Source organism: Macrotis lagotis, chromosome 4 (genome assembly GCF_037893015.1).
Source record: "Macrotis lagotis isolate mMagLag1 chromosome 4, bilby.v1.9.chrom.fasta, whole genome shotgun sequence".
Lineage (NCBI taxonomy): Eukaryota > Metazoa > Chordata > Mammalia > Peramelemorphia > Peramelidae > Macrotis > Macrotis lagotis.
In genome coordinates, this window is record NC_133661.1 from 80,549,248 (window position 1) to 80,568,195 (window position 18,948).

General features: G+C 34.3%; 1 protein-coding gene across 1 annotated transcript in view; it reads right to left on the reverse strand.

Moving 5' to 3' along the window:
* The window catches only part of TBC1D12 (TBC1 domain family member 12), a 133,477-nt gene that overhangs the window by 35,573 nt on the left and 78,956 nt on the right, over positions 1-18,948 (reverse strand). Inside the window, 2 exon segments of the mRNA XM_074233334.1 lie at positions 2,616-2,698; positions 7,643-7,758. Coding sequence (XP_074089435.1) covers positions 2,616-2,698; positions 7,643-7,758 — 199 coding nt within the window.

Below are 18,948 nucleotides of genomic sequence, written 5' to 3' on the forward strand. Positions count from 1 at the left end.
CCTTCTTTCACACTGGTGTACAATACTGTTATACACGAGGTTCAATAAATCAATGACATAAAAACCATCATATAAATAAACTGATAAGCTTAGATATCTCTTTGCTTAAACAAAATATGTAAAGCTGTTCCAAATTCTTAACAATGGATGCTTGAAACCCACACATCATCAGAACAATATTTTTGTTTCCAGATACAACTATTTTGAAAACTATAAAGTACTAGATAAAAATGGGATTATTCTAATAGTAATGAGGAACAAAGCATAGTAGATAACCAACTAGTTTTGAAGAAAGAGGCCCTAAGGTTTAAATCTTAAGGGAGACCCATTTTAGTGGACTTGACCCTGGGCAATTTGCTTAAAATCACAGTGCACCAAGCAAATCTCTTCATATTCTAATTTAATTTATAAACTCATTATGACAGGAATTTTCATTCCAGGGTCTCCATATGTGAATGACTCATAGGTCAAGAAAAATTATAATAAATTACTATACTCTCACTTTTTTCTTCTTCATTAACTAAAATAAGACACTAGAACAAGGGTTACCAGGATCTTCTACCATTGATTACTACTTTAAATAGTATAAAAGAAAAAATAGGTAAATTTCCTGTCATTTAGAGCATTCATCTAGGAATTCAATATAACAAATATTGTATATTAATGAATCTAAGTATATCAGAAGTAATGAAATAATTTTATATAACCTTAGAACATCCCCCCCGCCCATTTCCAATTAGTTTCCTTGCTTTTGGACTTGTCTGACCCTCTCCCTCATGTTTTCCTTCTGCAGGAAACTCATCACTGGGAAATCTCATCATACTTCAAGATTCAATCTGCCTGGCCCTCACATCTCCTCAGGGCCCTCTAATTAAAGAGGGCATTTAGAACTTATTTTCTCCACATTTTCCACCAACTACAGTGCATTTGTGCCTCTTTGATGCCCCAGTATCAGGTACCTTTTTACCCCTTCCCCCCCTCTTCAGCTTCCTTAGTGTGTTTTCTTTTCCCAATAGATCAGAAGCTACTTGACGGCCAGGACACTGTTTGCTTTTCGTGTGTGTGTGTGTGTGTGTGTGTGTGTGTGTGTGTGTGTGTACGTACATGCACGTGTGTGTGTGTATATATATATGAACACATACATACACATACACACACACACACACACACACACTGAATACTTAGCACAATATTTGGCACATTGCAGGCACTACATATTTACTGATGAAAATTAATAATTATCACTAATAAAAACGATCATTATGTATATGGGGGAAACTTCTACTTTCACAAGTTTCACAAAAGCCATGAGGCAGGTGTTGTAAGTAGATTAATTAATAGTAACAACATAAACCTGAAAGGAACACTGAGCTAGGAATCAGAAAGCCAGTTGCTCCACTTTTTAGCTGTGAGATCTTGGACAATCATAATCACCATGAATCTAAGTTTTCATATCTGTAAAATGGGGATAATAATAATGCCTCCCTTACCTCCTCCTTCACAGCATTGTTGTGAGAATAAAATGTATTAGGAAGCAATCTGCAAACTGTAAAGTGATATATAAATAAGGCTGTATTGCGAAAATATCTTCTATATTAGCATATTTATAATGTGCAGGTCAATGTAACAATTTTATGTACATTTTTTATTTTTTATGAATTGCAAAGAATAAGTCAGGCAGGAGTTAAGCTCTCAAATGAGACATATCTATTCCAAAACACATCTCCCCTGCTAATTTTTAAATTTATGTGAGCTGTCATTTAAAAAACAAGTAGTATCCTACACTAACATTTAGTAAATAATACTTTTAGCATAAGAAATAATATTATTACTGTCATTAGTACTATCACACCTTAGAAAAGAAGGAGGCAATTCAAAAGTGACAGCTTCAACAATTCAGATTCTGGAGACAATAAAATATTTATCTGAAAGTCTCAAAGATAGCAAAGCAATTTTAGGTCGATCATCTCCAAATTCAGTCACATTTCCAATTCAATTGATATTTAAAGTAATTTGATTTCAAATTATCAATAAAATTATACAAGAGATGAAAATCATTAAAGGAGACTTATAAATGACACTACCAGTAACTGCAATATGAGCTACTATTTGTTAATAAACAAGTACCTTTGTGAAATCAGGAACTTTATCTACTCTCCAATTTTCCCTGATAGATCCTTAGCATACATGAAAGTCAGATTGATCATAAAAGGGTACTATGTTCTTCACTGAGGTTAATGGTTGAATTCAATTAAATAGTTAAAAGTCAATTAAAACTGAACTAAAATTAATTAACTATTTTAAGGTACCAAAGGCAAAAAGCAAGACTAGTGGGCTTTCAGAAAAAAATCATCCAGATTTTAATGTATTTTTGGTGGACATTTTATTCTTTTCATTCACCGATTTATTTGAGTTTTTTTTTTTAATAAGGCAATGGGGTTAAATGACTTGCCCAAGGTCACACAGCTAGGTAATTATTAAGTGTCTGAGGCCAGATTTGAGTTGAGGTCCTCCTGACTCCAGGACTGGGCTATCAAGCTGTCCCCTTCATTTACTGATTTAAACAAACCAATTAATCAATTACACTACTGATTTAAATTCTGATAATTTCATACCTCGTTTTTTAGCTTCTGCCACCATTTCATCATATTCCTGTCTATGACGAAGTGCTTCTTCAACTGATTTAGCAGGAAGATTTCTGAAAAATAAAATGCCAGTCAGTCAAATTTTTTAAAGAGTTTGACTTTTGAGATGTTAATGTTTCCCTTTTGTAAGGCAGGGGCTATAGCCAATTACAGGGTTTATAAGTTTCATTCTTAGTCACAATGCACTCTGACTCAAAAGTCGAACACCTAAATTTTATCTGCAATGTTCCAGGAATGCTTATAGACTGGATTTTTCTTTATTGAATCAATGAGAGGCAGCATGCTGTTCCAGAAAAGAACACTGGATTTAGAGTCCTTATACTTAACAGTGATAGTTCACATTAACTGGAACAAATAAGTAAATTATAAATATACTATAATAAACCTCCAACTTTTTTATATATCTTTAAAACATTTAATAATGTCTTTTTGCTACCATCATTTACTTTACACAATTTGGCACAATGGTCATCAACTGTGAGACCATATTTTAATTCATCATTAAATCATCCTTTTTAAATCACATGAATTATTAAACATATATTTACTGAAGTGTCTTTTATGTAAAACTCCTAGGTTTTTAATGAAGTTTAAATTAAGAGAGTTGTCAGTCTAATCTTCATCTCTTGGATACATGCATGAACTTCCTGTATCTCATGGCATGGTGCCAAGATCATGCTGCAGTATTCCATATCCATTTGATAATATCTATAATTCTGGAAAATCTGTAATTCTGTAAGTCTTCTCAGCATCATCACTATATTTGTCAAAGATCATGCTCTTACCAATGAGGACAAGACTTCCAAGACCACAGCAAGTAAAAGGTCCCCTAAATACGTTTGAGTATTTATATTAACAAGTTTATGAAGGCGCTCATATCTTACAAGCTTTACAAGCTTCTGACAATGGTTTTCTAAGCTTTGAATCAATGAATCTTAGCTAGAAAAATTACTTTTTTGGCCCCAGTTTTCAATTGTCTTTTTACCCACTTTCTAATATCTTTCCCTTGATAAGTGATTCTTCTGCATGTTCCTTTTTTTCATTCAGCATCTTCTTGCTGTTTTTTCAAGTCAGTAAGCTTATACTACACTGGAAAAAATATCAGTGATAGTCCCCCTTTTCACTCAACCACCAGATCCCCCACCTCGTGGTCTTTGTTTCTTCCTCTTTTGTTCTTTTGGGTTTTTTTTTTTTGGCAAGGCAATGGGATTAAGTCATTTGCCCAAGGTCACACAGCTAAATAAGTATTAAAGTCCTCCTGACTCCAGGGCCTGTGCTCTCTCCACCACACCACCTACCTGCCCCTCTTTGCTTATTTTTTAAGGATTATTTAATTTGTTGGCAGTTGGCAGTCTTTTCCATTTTTCACCTAATTTTTCCCTTGCATCTTAGAGTGATTGGTTCTCCTTCATAGTAGGTTTGAATGACTCTTAGAATACCCGATTACCTCCTACCCCAACAGTTGTGGCAGCATTTCTAACATTTATCTCAAAAATGAAATGGAGAAGAATTTTTGTAGTTGACTTTTATCAGGTCTCTTTTTAACTGAATAACAACATAAAATCACATCAACTATTGATGTTTGTCCTTCATTCTTGAAGATGCCATGACAAAGACATGAACTGGATCTGAGTGAAGGGAGCTCTGTGCTAAATCACCAGCCTCTCTCTGGAGTCATCTGGGTCTAGTGGCTAGATTTGAATCAGGATGACTGATGCTCTAAAGGATAGGCAATCAGGGTTAAGTGACTTGCCCAAGATCTCACAGCTAAGTGTGAAAAACTCCCATCCTCCTGACTCCAAGGCCAGTGGCTCTATCCACTGCACCACCTCGCTGTCCCACATCATCTGTTTTAATGACTCATCTTACTCATGTAGGATAAAATAGTTATCCACATTTTAATTTCTAAATAAAGAGAAAACTCATTTTGGTTACTTTAACATTAATTTTGAATTTTCTATAGATTGTCCCTAACTACAATATCATTTGTACTTTGTGCAGAGTGCAACTGTTCTAATATATATCAGAGTAATTAGAGATTTGTTTGAAAAGGTCACTAATGTTTTATATAGTTGGCAATAGAACAATGTAGCAATGGCCAGTATTATGTTCTCACTGAAGAACTATACATAGTCTACCTAAGAAAACTAGAAAATCTGGTCATTCCAAACTACAGTTTTGTTTTGGTATGTAAAAAAAAATCATGAAAAGTATGCAAACAAAAAATGTCTTCCCTGGGCTCTTGAGAGAAACTATCAATCCATGGATTTCCTAAATTTGTCTTTCTAACTGAAGGACTCCTAAACCTATTTTGTTCAGTGTCCTTTAATCCCTAGGGCAAGCCTCTCTCAATAGACTACCTCCAGCAGATTGGATTATAGCCTGTATTAGAATCTAGCCCTTTTAGTCTTTTTTTCTAAGTTTGTTTTTTTTTTTTGCAAGGCAAAAGGGGTTAAGTGGCTTACCCAAGGCCACACAGCTAGGTAATTATTAAGTGTTTGAGACCGGATTTGAACCCAGGTACTCCTGACTCCAGGGCCAGTACTTTATCCACTGCGCCACCTAGCTGCCCCCTAGCCCATTTAGTCTTACAAATAAATACCCCTTGCCTAACCATCTCCTCAACTAGAAGATGTACTTAAAGTATCTTTTGGAATGGTAAAGAATATGAAAAATACAAAGCATGGATGACTAAAATTTCAGTCATCCACAGGAATTTAGGAAGAAGGTGAGTGACAGAACTATGTCTATCCTTAAAGATATGAGACACATAACTTAAGAGATCAATTAGAAATCTATCACAATGGTAAAGACAAAAGGAGTCTGAGAGGTGTTGTAGAGGGAAGAGATGGGGCCTGAGAATAATGCTGATGTTGCAAACTTGGGAAACTGGAAATATGGAAGTTTGGAACAGGGGGTGGGGGGGGGATTCAACTCATAGGACAGAAGGTACAAGACAGATCAATGACTCAAAGATTTTGTCAGTTTCTTTATATCTTGGGCAGTCCATTAGATTTCTTCCCCCTCTTTACACCAAATGACTAGTCCATGTATTTCTATTTTTTCATTTGTTTTTTGGATGACATCATTTATATTATCTGCCTGGAAAATTTCTGGTTTGTTGGTGGCAAAGAATTGGAAATTGAGAGGATGTTCATCAACTGGGGAAAAGTGAAACAAGTTGTATGAATGTAATGGAATAGTACTGTACTATAAGAAATGATGAGCAGTCAGATTTCAGAAAAAAACAAGACTTCTATGAACTGATGATGAGTGAAGTAAGCAGAAGAACCAGGAGTAACACAGTAATAGCAACACTGTTACATGATCAACTATGATAAGCTTAGTGCTTCTCAGCAACACAGTGATCAAAGACAATTATAAAATATTTGTGATGAAAATGCCATCTACAACCAGAAAATGAATTATGGAAATCAAATGCAATTTAAAGATTTTTTACTTTTTTAAATTTGTTTTTTTCCTTTCTTGTGATTTTTCTCTTTTGTGATTCTTCTTTCATAACATGTTTAACATCATTGTGCATGTATAAAACTATATCAGACTGAATGTATCTTGGAAGAGGAGGAAGGGAAAAATTTTATAAAAACAAATGTTGAAAACTATCTCTATACATAATAGGGAAAAAAGATTATTTAGACAAAACATTTCCTGGTTTGTGATGCATTGTGTCCTGCTTATCCTAACCTTGCCATATGGAAAAATTTCATTTTCATTTCTTTGGGAAGAATATTATTTAATAATTTATACCTATGCACTTATACCAGAAGAATACTGGCATTAAAAACATGAATCTTTCTTACATGAACTGATGCAAAGTGAAGTGACCAGACCAAGAGAATGCCTACACAGTAGCAATACTGTACAATGAACTATGAATGTCTTAACCATTCAACAGCAATCCAAAAAAAAAACCCAGCACAATTCCAAAATACATACAATAAAACATTAGAAAGAACTAATTGCCTGAATTACTGACTGAAACATATTATTTTTCACTTTTTTTCATTCCTTATTTTGAGTCTTGTATAAAATGACTAATATGGAAATATTTTTACATGACTGCATGTATATAATCAGTTGTGGGTGACAGCTGGGTTTTCAATGACTATGAGCAGCCTGCAGGGACAAGAAATGTTCATTTAAGGAGAGGTCTATGGCTAGGCAAGAAATTGGGGCCAATGGTTTTATAGGAAATGGAGATGCAAAAAATTCAGGACAGAATTTGGGATTTGGAGAATTATGACAATGATCCAGAAGATCATTATGGGAATGTATTTTAATAAATGCAAATTTTTGTACATGAATAAATATAGATTGATTGTACATTTAAAAAATAAGACATTCCCTTAAAATAAGCCCTAATACATCTTTTGAAAAATAACTTCATATAATTTTTATTATGTACATATACATATACACATACATACATATATATACATATACATATACATACACATACACATACATATATCTTATTTTCAGGGACATAGAGTAGAAGAACTTAAATGAACTGACATAGAATGAAGTTAGCAGAACCAGAAAAATAACATACAAAAGAATAAAAATGGAAATGAAAAGAGGAACAAAACAATACAATAAAAATTAATTTTTAAAAATAACTAAAGAAAGACAATCTGACATAGAAGCTAATCTCAAAACCAGAAAACCTATGTTCAAGTTTTGTCACTGACACTTACTTTTGTGATTCTAGACACATCATCTAGCCTCTCCATGCTCCAGCTAATCCTTTAAGAATTTTAATGCATCATTCTTTAACTCAGGCCAGTATCTACAAAATCTACTTATGACTTCTGATTCAATAATGTAATTTTTTTCTAATTAGGACATTTTCTGGAATGATTTTTTTTTTCAAAGCAAGTTTTCAAGGAACACCAAATCCCTTTAATGTGATAAGATATGAATGATTCTGAAATTAAAAGTATGCATAAGACTACTAATGATCTTAAGACACTTACGATGGTCGGTCCTCAAGAATGAGAGCAGTGGTTGAAAGTGGTTCAAATTCAAAATTTTTCCGTCTTGTGGATGGAAGTGTAGGTTTACATGTCCTCCCTGTTCGTGCTTCATATTCCTAGAGTTAAAAAATAATATACATTATTCAATGATTTTACATTTTAAACTTTTTTAGTTAACACTGAGCAATGAACTAATTAAATTAATATTTAAGTTATAGAGGATAATTATGCTACAACAAGGAAATATGTATATATTAACTTACAACTTTCAGGTAAACAAGAGCAAAATGTCAAAAAACTAAAAAATTTTAAAATCATAAAAGCAATTCTGTAACTTTTTATGTAATTATCAAATTCAGAAATCTCACAGAATATCTAAGAATTCCATCAAAAACTCACAAAACTCCCTAGGAAAGTAATGAATAACCAGAAACTTTGGTCTAAATATTAAAAACATGGTGTTCAACTCTTTATTTAGCTGTTATATTGAATACAGAGTGCTAAAAATAATCATACAAACCATTTAAATATTGATTATACACTTAAAAAAAGAGGGTTAACTGATAATTTATATTATTGTGTGATAACCTAGTTGGTATTTTTTAAAAAATGTTTTAAATGGTTGAATCACATCAGCCCCTTCAGATTTTCAGATGCTGGAAAAAAAAGAAATTCAAAACTGAATTCATGAGATCCTATCAATACTGTCCCAATAACCTTGATTTCCAACCTATCAGTCTGAGATTCTTTCATTCAACTCCTTCACTTTGTAGATGAGGAAACTATGGAAGAGTGAGCTGTCAGGGCTCTTTGGCTTTAGCTGAGTATAGTGTATACTCTAGCTATCTCCTTGGATAAGTCAAAGAGAACACGTGCCACTCTCAAAAATGTAAAGAAATCTGTAAAGAACATTTTGCACATTTACTTCTTTTAATTACTTGTAAGATTTTGATATAATGTTCTAAGATTTGCAAAGCATTGTACCTATATTATCTCATTTGATCCTCATAACCATACCGATAGATTCTATAAGTATTCTTACTTTTATTTTTCAGAGTGGGGAAAAACTGCACTAGTATAGCTTTGAAGGGAACATAGGATTTCAAGTGTTTCTAACTCTATTTCTGGCATTCTTTCCACTATTTCACAAAGCCTCTGTTCCTAAAATATATTTACATTTTATTGGAATACCCTGTACCATCACTGGGTATACAAGACCAAAACTGCTCAAGCAAAATATAAGAAAACAAAAATCTACTCAGAATAAATGTATCATTTTTCATGATACATTATCCATCTTTGATGGAATTAAAAACAGCACAAAGCAATGCATAATTTGGCTGGGCAATATTACCCACAATTTAAAAGACAGGAACACTGTGATAAATGAGTTTACAATCCAGTTGGACAAACTGAAAATATATCAAACACCAGCTAAATACAAAAAAACATTGAATCAAATGAGACCAATATATACTCAAAAGAGACCATATGGGTTAGAGTAGACTTTATGGAAGAAGTAAAACCTAAAAGACAAAGAAATGCAAAAAGAAAAGGACTTTTCAGGAACGAAGTCTCACCTAAGACATACTGGAAGAACTGATCAAGTTATACATGGAAGATAAGTACTCAAGGTGAAATGTAAATGTTGGCTCAATCTCTTTAAATATTGATGTAGCACACTAGCATTTAGAATGAAACAATGTTAGGCTCTCAATTCAATCTAACAAAAAACTAAGCAAGTAGAATTCCACAAGGAATTTGTGCTCAAGCACATCAATATATGAAAATATGAAGCACAAAGAAATAATTTCACTATTAAGTAGAACAGAAAAATGAATGGGAAACCAATATAAATAATACAATTTAAAAAAGGAAAAAATTTCTGAATGGGAGAGAGGGTAAGAAACAGTTCCCAAATCAGTCAAGTCCATGAAGGCAAGAACTAAATCTCTATTAAACCTCCACCAAGTGTTTATTTAGTAAAGTAACTTTGCAAAGACCAGACATTTAAATGTTTGCTTAAGTTGAGAATAGAAAGCAATGGCACTCTAGTTGATTCTTGAAATATTTTAATAAATGGTGATAAAGAGGAAGATTATTTAATTCTAGGGGCCAAATCAAGCTCTCCTTGATTGGTCAACAAAGCCCACTTGAATGATGGGGTGCTGTGCTAAGTCACCAGGCATTGTTTGGGCCCTGATAGGTTCAGAGTAAATATAAATAACAATTGTTTTTGTTTTGGCCAGAAACCTTGAAGATCTTCTCCTCCCAGATTGATTTTTTTTTTTTTTGGACTATGAAATAGAGGCTCTTCTAAGCTTCTTTTCTTTCTTATCTGGCTCAATTACTGAAAAATTCTGAGGGTCTTCCCCTCCCAGCAAAATTTTTTTTTTTTTGGAAGTGAACATTCTGGGTCTCTTTCCCTCATCTCTCTTACCAAAACATAATGAGTAAATAAGCATTGCTTCAGTCAAATTGTGACCTGAGAAAGACCAAGTTTTAAAAGTTTAAAATGTACATAAGGTCATCTCCAGTCACCCTGATTCCTACCTGGCCACTGGACCCAGAGGGCTCTGGAGGAGAAAGTGAAGCTGGTAACTTAGTACAGCTACCCCCTCACTCAAATTCAGTTTCTGTGCTTGTCATGGCATCACCTCCCTGGCGTCATGGTCCTCTTCGAGAGTGAAAGATAAATAACATTTATTCTAGGAGCATAATGAGTACAAGGATGAAATTGTCCTTTTAGATAAACTACATGATGGGAAAATGTAAAGAAAAAAGAGGAGAGTAGTGCCAGAGTTTACAGAAAAGGGGACTAATGATCAGTCCCTCACTTTGGTGATTGTTTGAAGAATGGATAGGAATGGATAAAGACTTAAGAGGAAGGCATACCAGTTAGAAGACTACTGCACTTGGATTGATTAAGGTAAGCAGGGTCTGAAACAAGGTGATCATGAATAAATGACTGGATTCAAGAGATGTTATGATAGTAAAAAAAAATAGGGTTTGGATTTAAGGAGAGAAGGAAAGCCCCAAGATTGTAAACTTAGATGACTAATGAAGGTAATAGCTCCTATCTTGTTTCTTCTGTTCATGTCATCTGATTCGCACCTTTTCTAATAAAATCATAATCATGGGGCAGCTAGGTGGCAGTGGATAGAGCACTGGCCCTGGAGTCAGGAGGACACAAGTTCAAATCCGACCTCAGACATTTAATAATTGCCTAGCTGTGTGGCCTTCAGTAAGTTATTTGACCCATAGCATTAAATAAACAAAATTAAAAAAAAAGAAGGTAATGGTGAACTTCACAGGTTAAATGGCTTAACCAAGATTACACAGTAAGCAACAGAAGGCAGTTAGGTGGTGCTATGGATAGAGCACCAGCCCTGGAGTCAGTTAAATTCTAACTTCAGATACCTGACTCGTACTACCTGTGTGACCCTGAGCAAGTCACTTAACCCTGATTCTTATCTGGCCAACTGGACCAAGATGACTCCAGAAGACTTAGCACAGCAGCCCTCACTCAAATCCAATCCACTTGTTTTGTCATGGCATCACCTTCCTGATGTCATGGTCTTCTTTGAGAACAAAGAATATCATCAGAAACGAATGGAGCAAGATCTTGTGAGCCAAATCCAATTAAAACAACACCATATTTATTCCATTTTTCATCAATCTATCAAATTCAGTTTGAGAGTTGAATTTCAAAAGAGAATAAGAAAGATGATTAAAAGAACAGAAAATTGTTCATATGAAACAAATTTCAAGGAACTAGCTTTGTTTCACCATCATAGAAAATGAAGAATAAACTGATTGCCTTAATGCACATGACAGGGTTTAAGAAAAATATTTGTTTTCAATACAATTCTTCAATTTGACAAGAAATCTAATGGGCTCAAAATTAAAGCTGGATAGACTTTGGATTAAAAAAAGGGAACTTCTAAAAACAGTGGTAATTAAATATTGAAGTTACTGAGAAAAGTCAAGGGGACTAAGCCTTAAAGAATGCTTTAAGAAAATTTAGATGACTTGTACGAAAATATTTATAGCAGCCCTGGTTTGTGGTGGCAAAAAATTGTAAATTAAGTGAATGTCCTTCAATTGGGGAATGGCTTAGCAAACTGTGGTATATGTATCATGGAACACTACTGTTCTATTAGAAACCAGGAGGGATGGGAATTCAGGGAAGCCTGGAAGGATTTGCATGTACTGATGCTGAGCAAGATGAACAGAACCAGAAAAACACTGTACACCCTAACAGCAACATGGGAGTGATGATCAACCCTGATGGACTTGCTCATCCGTTCAGTGCAACAACCAGGGACAATTTTGGGCTATCTGCAATGGAGAATACCATCTGTATCCACAGAAAGAATTATGGACTTTGAAAAAGACCAAAGACTATTACTATTACCTTCAAATTAGAAAAAAAATTATCTTATCATGTAATTTTACTGTATTTTTCTTCCTTGAGGATATAATTTCTCTATCATCACATTCAACTGAGATCAATGTATAACATGGAACCAATGTAAAGACTAACAGAATGTCTTCTGGGGAGGGTGGGGGGGAGGGAAGCAAGAATAGGGAGAAAACTGTAAAACTCAAATAAAATCTTTCTAAAAAAAAAAAAGAAAATTTAGATGGTTTCAAGAAATTAGGAGCTGAGTACATTAATTGCCACCAGAAAGGCTAAGTCCTACCTGTGAATGTAACTTCCCCAAAGAGAGGAAAAGGAGGGGGGGGGAGGAAAGAAGAGAAAAATAGATCGGAGACAGAAGTTAGAAATAGTAGACTTTTACAATAAGTATCTCAGTTCCTACTCAACAGTAACAATGCCAATGAGATTAATTTCTCTTTATTCAATGACCAATAACTAAAATTTATTCAGTACTTTGAAATGTCTGAAATATTTTTCATGACACTTCATTTGATACAGACAACAATCCTATGAACTAGAGGTATTAGTATTCATATTTTAGGAATAGAGAAAAGCTTCAAAGGAGAAAAATGACTTGTCCATTATCACAAAATCTAATAAATATCAAAGGAGAAATTTAATATATCTCATGTAAACCCATAGCTCATTCTCCAAAAAATGCTGTCTCCAGATGGCTTTAAGTACATTCAACTTCAAGCAATTAAAAATAAATTTTAAATTAAAAAAATTTTTAAATAAATTTAAAATAAATGTTAAAAATTGTTTTACACATAATTTGGGGAAAAAATAAAATATTCTTCAAAGAAAAATTCAGAGGGAAGAATTGGCCAACAGCTGTAGCCTACTGTATCTGGTCCCCTAAAAGTTTATTTTTGTGCCATTTTAAGTACAGAACCTAATCTGTATCTGTTCATCCAAATAAAAATATCAAGATTAGATGCAAAAAATTTGTCAACTCTAAGTTCTGGTGGGGGCCTTTATTGAAAGCTATCACTTTGGGGAGATATAAGATCAAATCAATTTGCTCCATTTTCTTTATCAAAGGCTGTTTTTAACTTAAACAGAATGGATTATCTACTAAGCATGATGACATGAAATTACCATCACTCTTAGGGTAACCTCAGTTTTTATATCATTCAGTCTCAACATCTAAGTTGAGGAACTATTAATGAATTTAATGGAATTATGCAGAGTTTGGTACTTGCAGTTAAGATTCTGATGGCAATGGCAGTAAAATTTCAATCACACTTAGTACAGAGGGCACAGAGGTAAATGGTACAGAAAGTACAGAGAAATATGGCACAAACAGGGAAGAGATACAAAAGATGATAGTGTGGGGATGAGGATAGGGAGGGTGGAGGAAGGCAGGCAGCCTGGGGAAGAGAACCGAGAAGGACAGAGCCACGGAGCGACACTCACAGTCATGGACTGTTGATGGGAGCACTTGACACCAGTTGGAGATGGAGAGTGCTGGTGGAGGGAGAGATAAGAGTCTGAAGCCTCATTTTTGCAGGTTTAGGTGGGGGGACAGACTAACTAAATTCATGCCATCTTGGCTAAGTTTTATGCAGAAGTTAAGAGTTTATCTAAAATCATAGGACAGAATGTCCTGATTTAGTACATAGTCTCAGGATGTGATTTTTAGTTAATTTATAACATAGTTGCAAATTACACTTTCATTTTGGGGACAGTCTGTAAATAACTTCCAGACCGCCCTTTGTAATCTTATTTCCTGCTACAGCCCCTTTATACTGGCTACTTATAAACTTACTATACTAACTAGAAAGGATGGGGGGTTGGAGAGGCCAGAACAAGATACAATTTTAAAACAGTTGAGGTCATATCAAGTATTAAGCAATCCCCTGAAATCATCCTGCTTTCCATAGCAATTGATATTTCCAGGAACTATCTTGTTGGTTTCTTGTAATTATTAACTGCTTTTAAAATTTGGACCAAAGTGTATGTAACTTCTGTTTCAGTAATAACGTAAGATTTATGTAAATTGTGACGGAATTGCTAATGTGTATCACACAAATATTTCCTTGCATTTGATTCAAAATTAGAACTAATATATCATGCTAAAGAATGTGCAAATTAAGAAAAGCCATTCTGATTTCATTACAAAATGGTACAAGAATAGAGAAAGAGCCAATACAACACGCAAAATGTCAGTGCTAAAAGCAGTGAAAAATATTCAAAGAAAGGATGTCAGTCTTTAGAAACTGTTAATGATTTTTTTAGGGCATCAAGAAACATGGCAAAACTAATCATCTTTATTAAAATTAGAACAAAACCAAAGAATTCAGTAATTTTTTTTTGCAAGGCAAATGGGGTTAAGTGGCTTGCCCAAGGCCACACAGCTAGGTAATTATCACCACCTAGCTGCCCCATGAATTCAGTACTTCTTAAAAAATGTGATGTTGCATATGATTATTTTTTTTTATTTTATTTATTTAAGGCAATGGGGTTAAGTGACTTGCCCAAGGTCACAGAGCTATGCAATTATTAAGTGTTTGAGGCTGGATTTGAACTCAGGGTCGGTGGTCTATCTACCTAGCTGCACCATGATTGTGATTCTATTAGAAAAAGTGCCAATCAGGTGACATGAACAGAAGAAATAAGCTAGGAGCTAATGTAAAAGAAAAATAAAATGTGTAACAAATGATAAATAAGACAGGTCAATTTTTTAAAAAGTTTTTCATTTGAGGATGAGGATGATGATGATGATGATGTTTTCCTTCAATCTTTTAGAAGGCCACAATATCAGAGAGGTGATTCCATAACAAGCATATGAATTAGATTTGAGTGAAAGGAGGCTGTGCTAAGTCATCAGCCTCAATTTCTCCTCCAGTCATCTGGGTCCAGTGGTCAGATATGAATGAGGACAACTGGAGATGACCCTGTATGCAAGACAATCAGGGTTAAGGGATTTGTCCAAGGTCATACAGTAGTGAGTGTTAAGTATCTGAGGCGCAGAGTTCAAAGTGTTACACCTTAAGTGAGCATCACTGACCAGAAAACAAGAAAGTCTGAATCATCATATGAACAAAAATCAACATCTTAATCTCAAAGACCCCAGTTCTTTTCAAAGGCTGAGAATAAGTAATTTTCAACGTTTTCAAAATAATTACCAGTAGTACTATCTTGTCAGGTAATCCAACCCCTAAATCATATTCCCTTTATGGAGAAGAGTGCATTTTAATACAAAGTGAAAGTGTGTGTATGTATGTGTGTGTGTGCTTATCTATTTGTCTGTGTTAGGAGTCAGGTGTTAAAATAAAAATATAGAAAGAATACTTCACTATAAGTCAAAGGATTTATATTCAAATCCTGTCCCAGTCACTTATCTGTGTGAACTATTACAAGTCAAATGTTCTTATATTCAAAGTCCCTTTCCTAGACCCACAAACCTGTTCCAAATACGAAAACTACTCCTACTTCAAATGTATCTCCCTCTCTCTAATTTAGGGGAAAATTTATTATCTTTTTGGTTCAGATAAGGTTGTTAAAATAGAAATGGCCAGGATCACAAGGTATTATAATCTGCCAAAACTAATTATCTTATCAAAGTTCTCAAGGATTCCAAAATGTGGCTTTCATATTTTAAAAAACTTTTTTGAATTGGTACTAATATTCTGATAAAAATGATCACATGCATATATATCTCTTCATAAAAAGCATCTTATGCTAACCTTTGAAACTATGTACATAAATTGTTTTTTTCAAATATTTGGTTTGAAAATCAGGCTTATAAATATTTTAACAGAACTCAAATGATGTGCTTTAACAATGTATTATGAAAAGCTAAGTTATAAATCTATATGCTGTTCTAACTACGTAGAAAGAAGTTAGGCTCATATATAATGAAAACAGAGAATTTTTTATGGTCATGTACGAGGGAAGTTTGAAAGTTAATAAATACATTTTCCACTTTAAGTTCTAGCTGATATGTTGTATCAAAGCATTATGAACAATTTGTATGTTTAACATTTCTTAAATCTATGAAATGCTGCAAAATGATACCAAGAGTAAATAGTTGTATCATGTATGTATACACATGTGTGAACATACACATAAGTGCTTGTGTGCCACAATGATATTTATAAAGGTATGATGCTACTATATAAATAACTGAATTGCCTGTATATGTTAGAAAAAAACTAAAATTCATTTTCTGTTTAAAGTACAGCTGTTACCCAGTTGTATAAAAGTGATATATTCATAAAAATGATTACAAGAATCTAAAATCCACAAGCTTAAGTTCCTACTGGGAATATTTCTATGATGGTCTCAGTTTCTCCCTTACCTTCCAATCTGATTAAACTCACTATTCCACAGAAATTCAGAGATATCCAAGTTTGGGGGGGGGGGGGTTCTCCTTTTAGAAAAGCCTGTAGCTTATATGTATAAGAGATGATAAGGTTGGAGGCCAGAAAAGAAGCAAGCATGAGAAAATATCAAACATTAGCTTCTATACTCATTAAGACAGTTTATGGGAACGAAACTATTATCATAGTACAAGGAAGAAAACGAATGTAGGGACTCAGAAATTTGCCTCATTGAAGAAAAGGAAATCATGAAAAACTGGCATTTCTCACTTGAGTCCCAATAAGGAAACACAATTAACAATTCCTTCAATTGGTAAGGGAAAGAAATGGGGGGTACATCCTGAAAGAGTTAGTGCTGGACTAATAGGTTCACAGCAGAATATCCTGAATAGATTATACAAGACTTCTTCAAAGTTCCTTATTTGAAAGGAATCTTTAAGAAAGGTGCCTTTCAGGGGGCATCTAGGTGGCGCAGTGGATACAGCACCAGTCCTGGAGTCAGGAGGACCTGAGTTCAAATGCAGCCTCAGACACTTAATAATTACCTAGCTCTGTGGCCTTGGGCAAGCCACTTAACCCCATTGCCTTGTAAAAAAAAAAAAAAAAAACCTTAAAAAAAGGTGCCTTTCCAGCAAGAGGTTTGTTTCATCGAAACACGCAAGGAAACAAATATGGAAAGAAAATAGTCTGCTATGATGGCTCTGGATACTCAGGAACCAAGCACTTTCATGATACTTGATTATACACTGAAATAGAAAGATTTAGAGGGAGAAATCAGGTGAAATATGCAGGAAGGGATAGAGGCCAACTAAAGCTTCGCAATAACCATGACGTATCACTACAAAAGGTTTTCTTCTTTTTTAAAAAAATGTTTATTTAAGGCAATGGGGTTAAGTGACTTGCCCAAGGTCACACAGCTAGGCAATTATTAATTGTCTGAGGTCAAGTTTGAACTCAGGTCCTCCTGACTCCAGGGTCAGTGCTCTATCCACATAGCTGCCCTATAGGGGTTTTCTATACAGTATTTATTAAAGCTTCTTCCCCAAGTCCACCACTTAGTAAAGCAAGCATTTAATAAACACTTCTCTATTAATTTAGTTCTATTCACATCTAAAGGAAAAATTTAAAGTTTATAGGATCTACCAAAGGATAGTCTGTCTATCTTTTACTCCATCAAAAGCAAAGTGCAAGCAAAACTTAGAGAGATGCAGGCTCATGAATTTTCTGATGAAACTGAGCTTGTAGATCATAACAATCCAAAGTGGTTTTGTTTTTTTAATGATGCCCTGAAGTCATATATGGGACAAGAATATCTCAACTACTCAGCCCTGATGGAGTCACACTGATAGAGATAATGATGTGATCCTGAAGACATGGAAAGACCATCTTCAACTAATTAATATGAGTTAATGGCAAAGGATTACCACATGGTATACCTGCATCAAACAAGACGCTGTGCTCTGTGAGCAAAGAAGAATTGTAGTAGTATGCACAAATTTAGAGATAACTCCACTATAAATGTTCTTGTGAACTCTTTGAAACTCACTTGAGCTTGTTATTGGTCTGATCAAGTATTCCAGAAAGTGGCTGTCATATTTTAAAAAACTTTTTTGAATTGGTACTAATATTCTGATAAAAGCAGATACCAATCTTATACATGTTTAATAGAATTATTAGATTTGATCCCTGAGTTTCTCCAAATCAGGAAATAAAATCAGATTCTTCATCTCTCAGGAAATTAAACTATTGATTTTACTGAAATCAAAAAGCATATCGGGGCGGCTAGGTGGCATAGTGGATAAAGGACCGGCCTTGGAGTCAGGAGTACCTGGGTTCAAATCTGGTCTCAGACATTTAATAATTACCTAGCCGTGTGGCCTTGAGCAAGCCACTTAACCCTGTTTGCCTTGCAAAAACCTAAAAAAAAAAAAAAAAAAAAAAAAAGCATATCATATGCCAAAAATCAATTCTCTACTAGAGTTATTAGAGATTGCCAAAACTGTCTCATCTTCTGATTTACATAAGGATTTGGGGTAAATAGCCTTGTATGAGGAATCCAAGTCCAAATAGTATTTGTCTAAATTGAACATACACATTTGAAAAATTATAGTTCACAATTACAGCATTAAAATTACAAAAATTACAGAACAGGCAGCTAGGTAGTGCAATGAATAGAGCACCAGCCCTGGATTCAGGAGGTTCAAATATGGCCTCAGACACTTAATAATTACCTAGCTGTGTGACTTTGGGTTAAGTGACTTAACTCTATTGCCTTGTAAAAAAAATTAAAGCACATGGTTTTTACATATAAATCATTGTTTTCTTCCACTGTAAAAAGTACTGAAAATAGTCCAAGGAAGTAGGAAAGAAGGGAGTACAATCAATCACAAGCCAACTCTTTGATGCCAAATCCCAGTCCCATCTGTCCCATCAGATCATAAGTAGGGTACAGAACAGGTCCTAGAGCACTGGGAAACACAACAGGTGACAGGATCAGCTCAGCAGCCCACAAAAAGTGTGGAGGTAATTGGAGA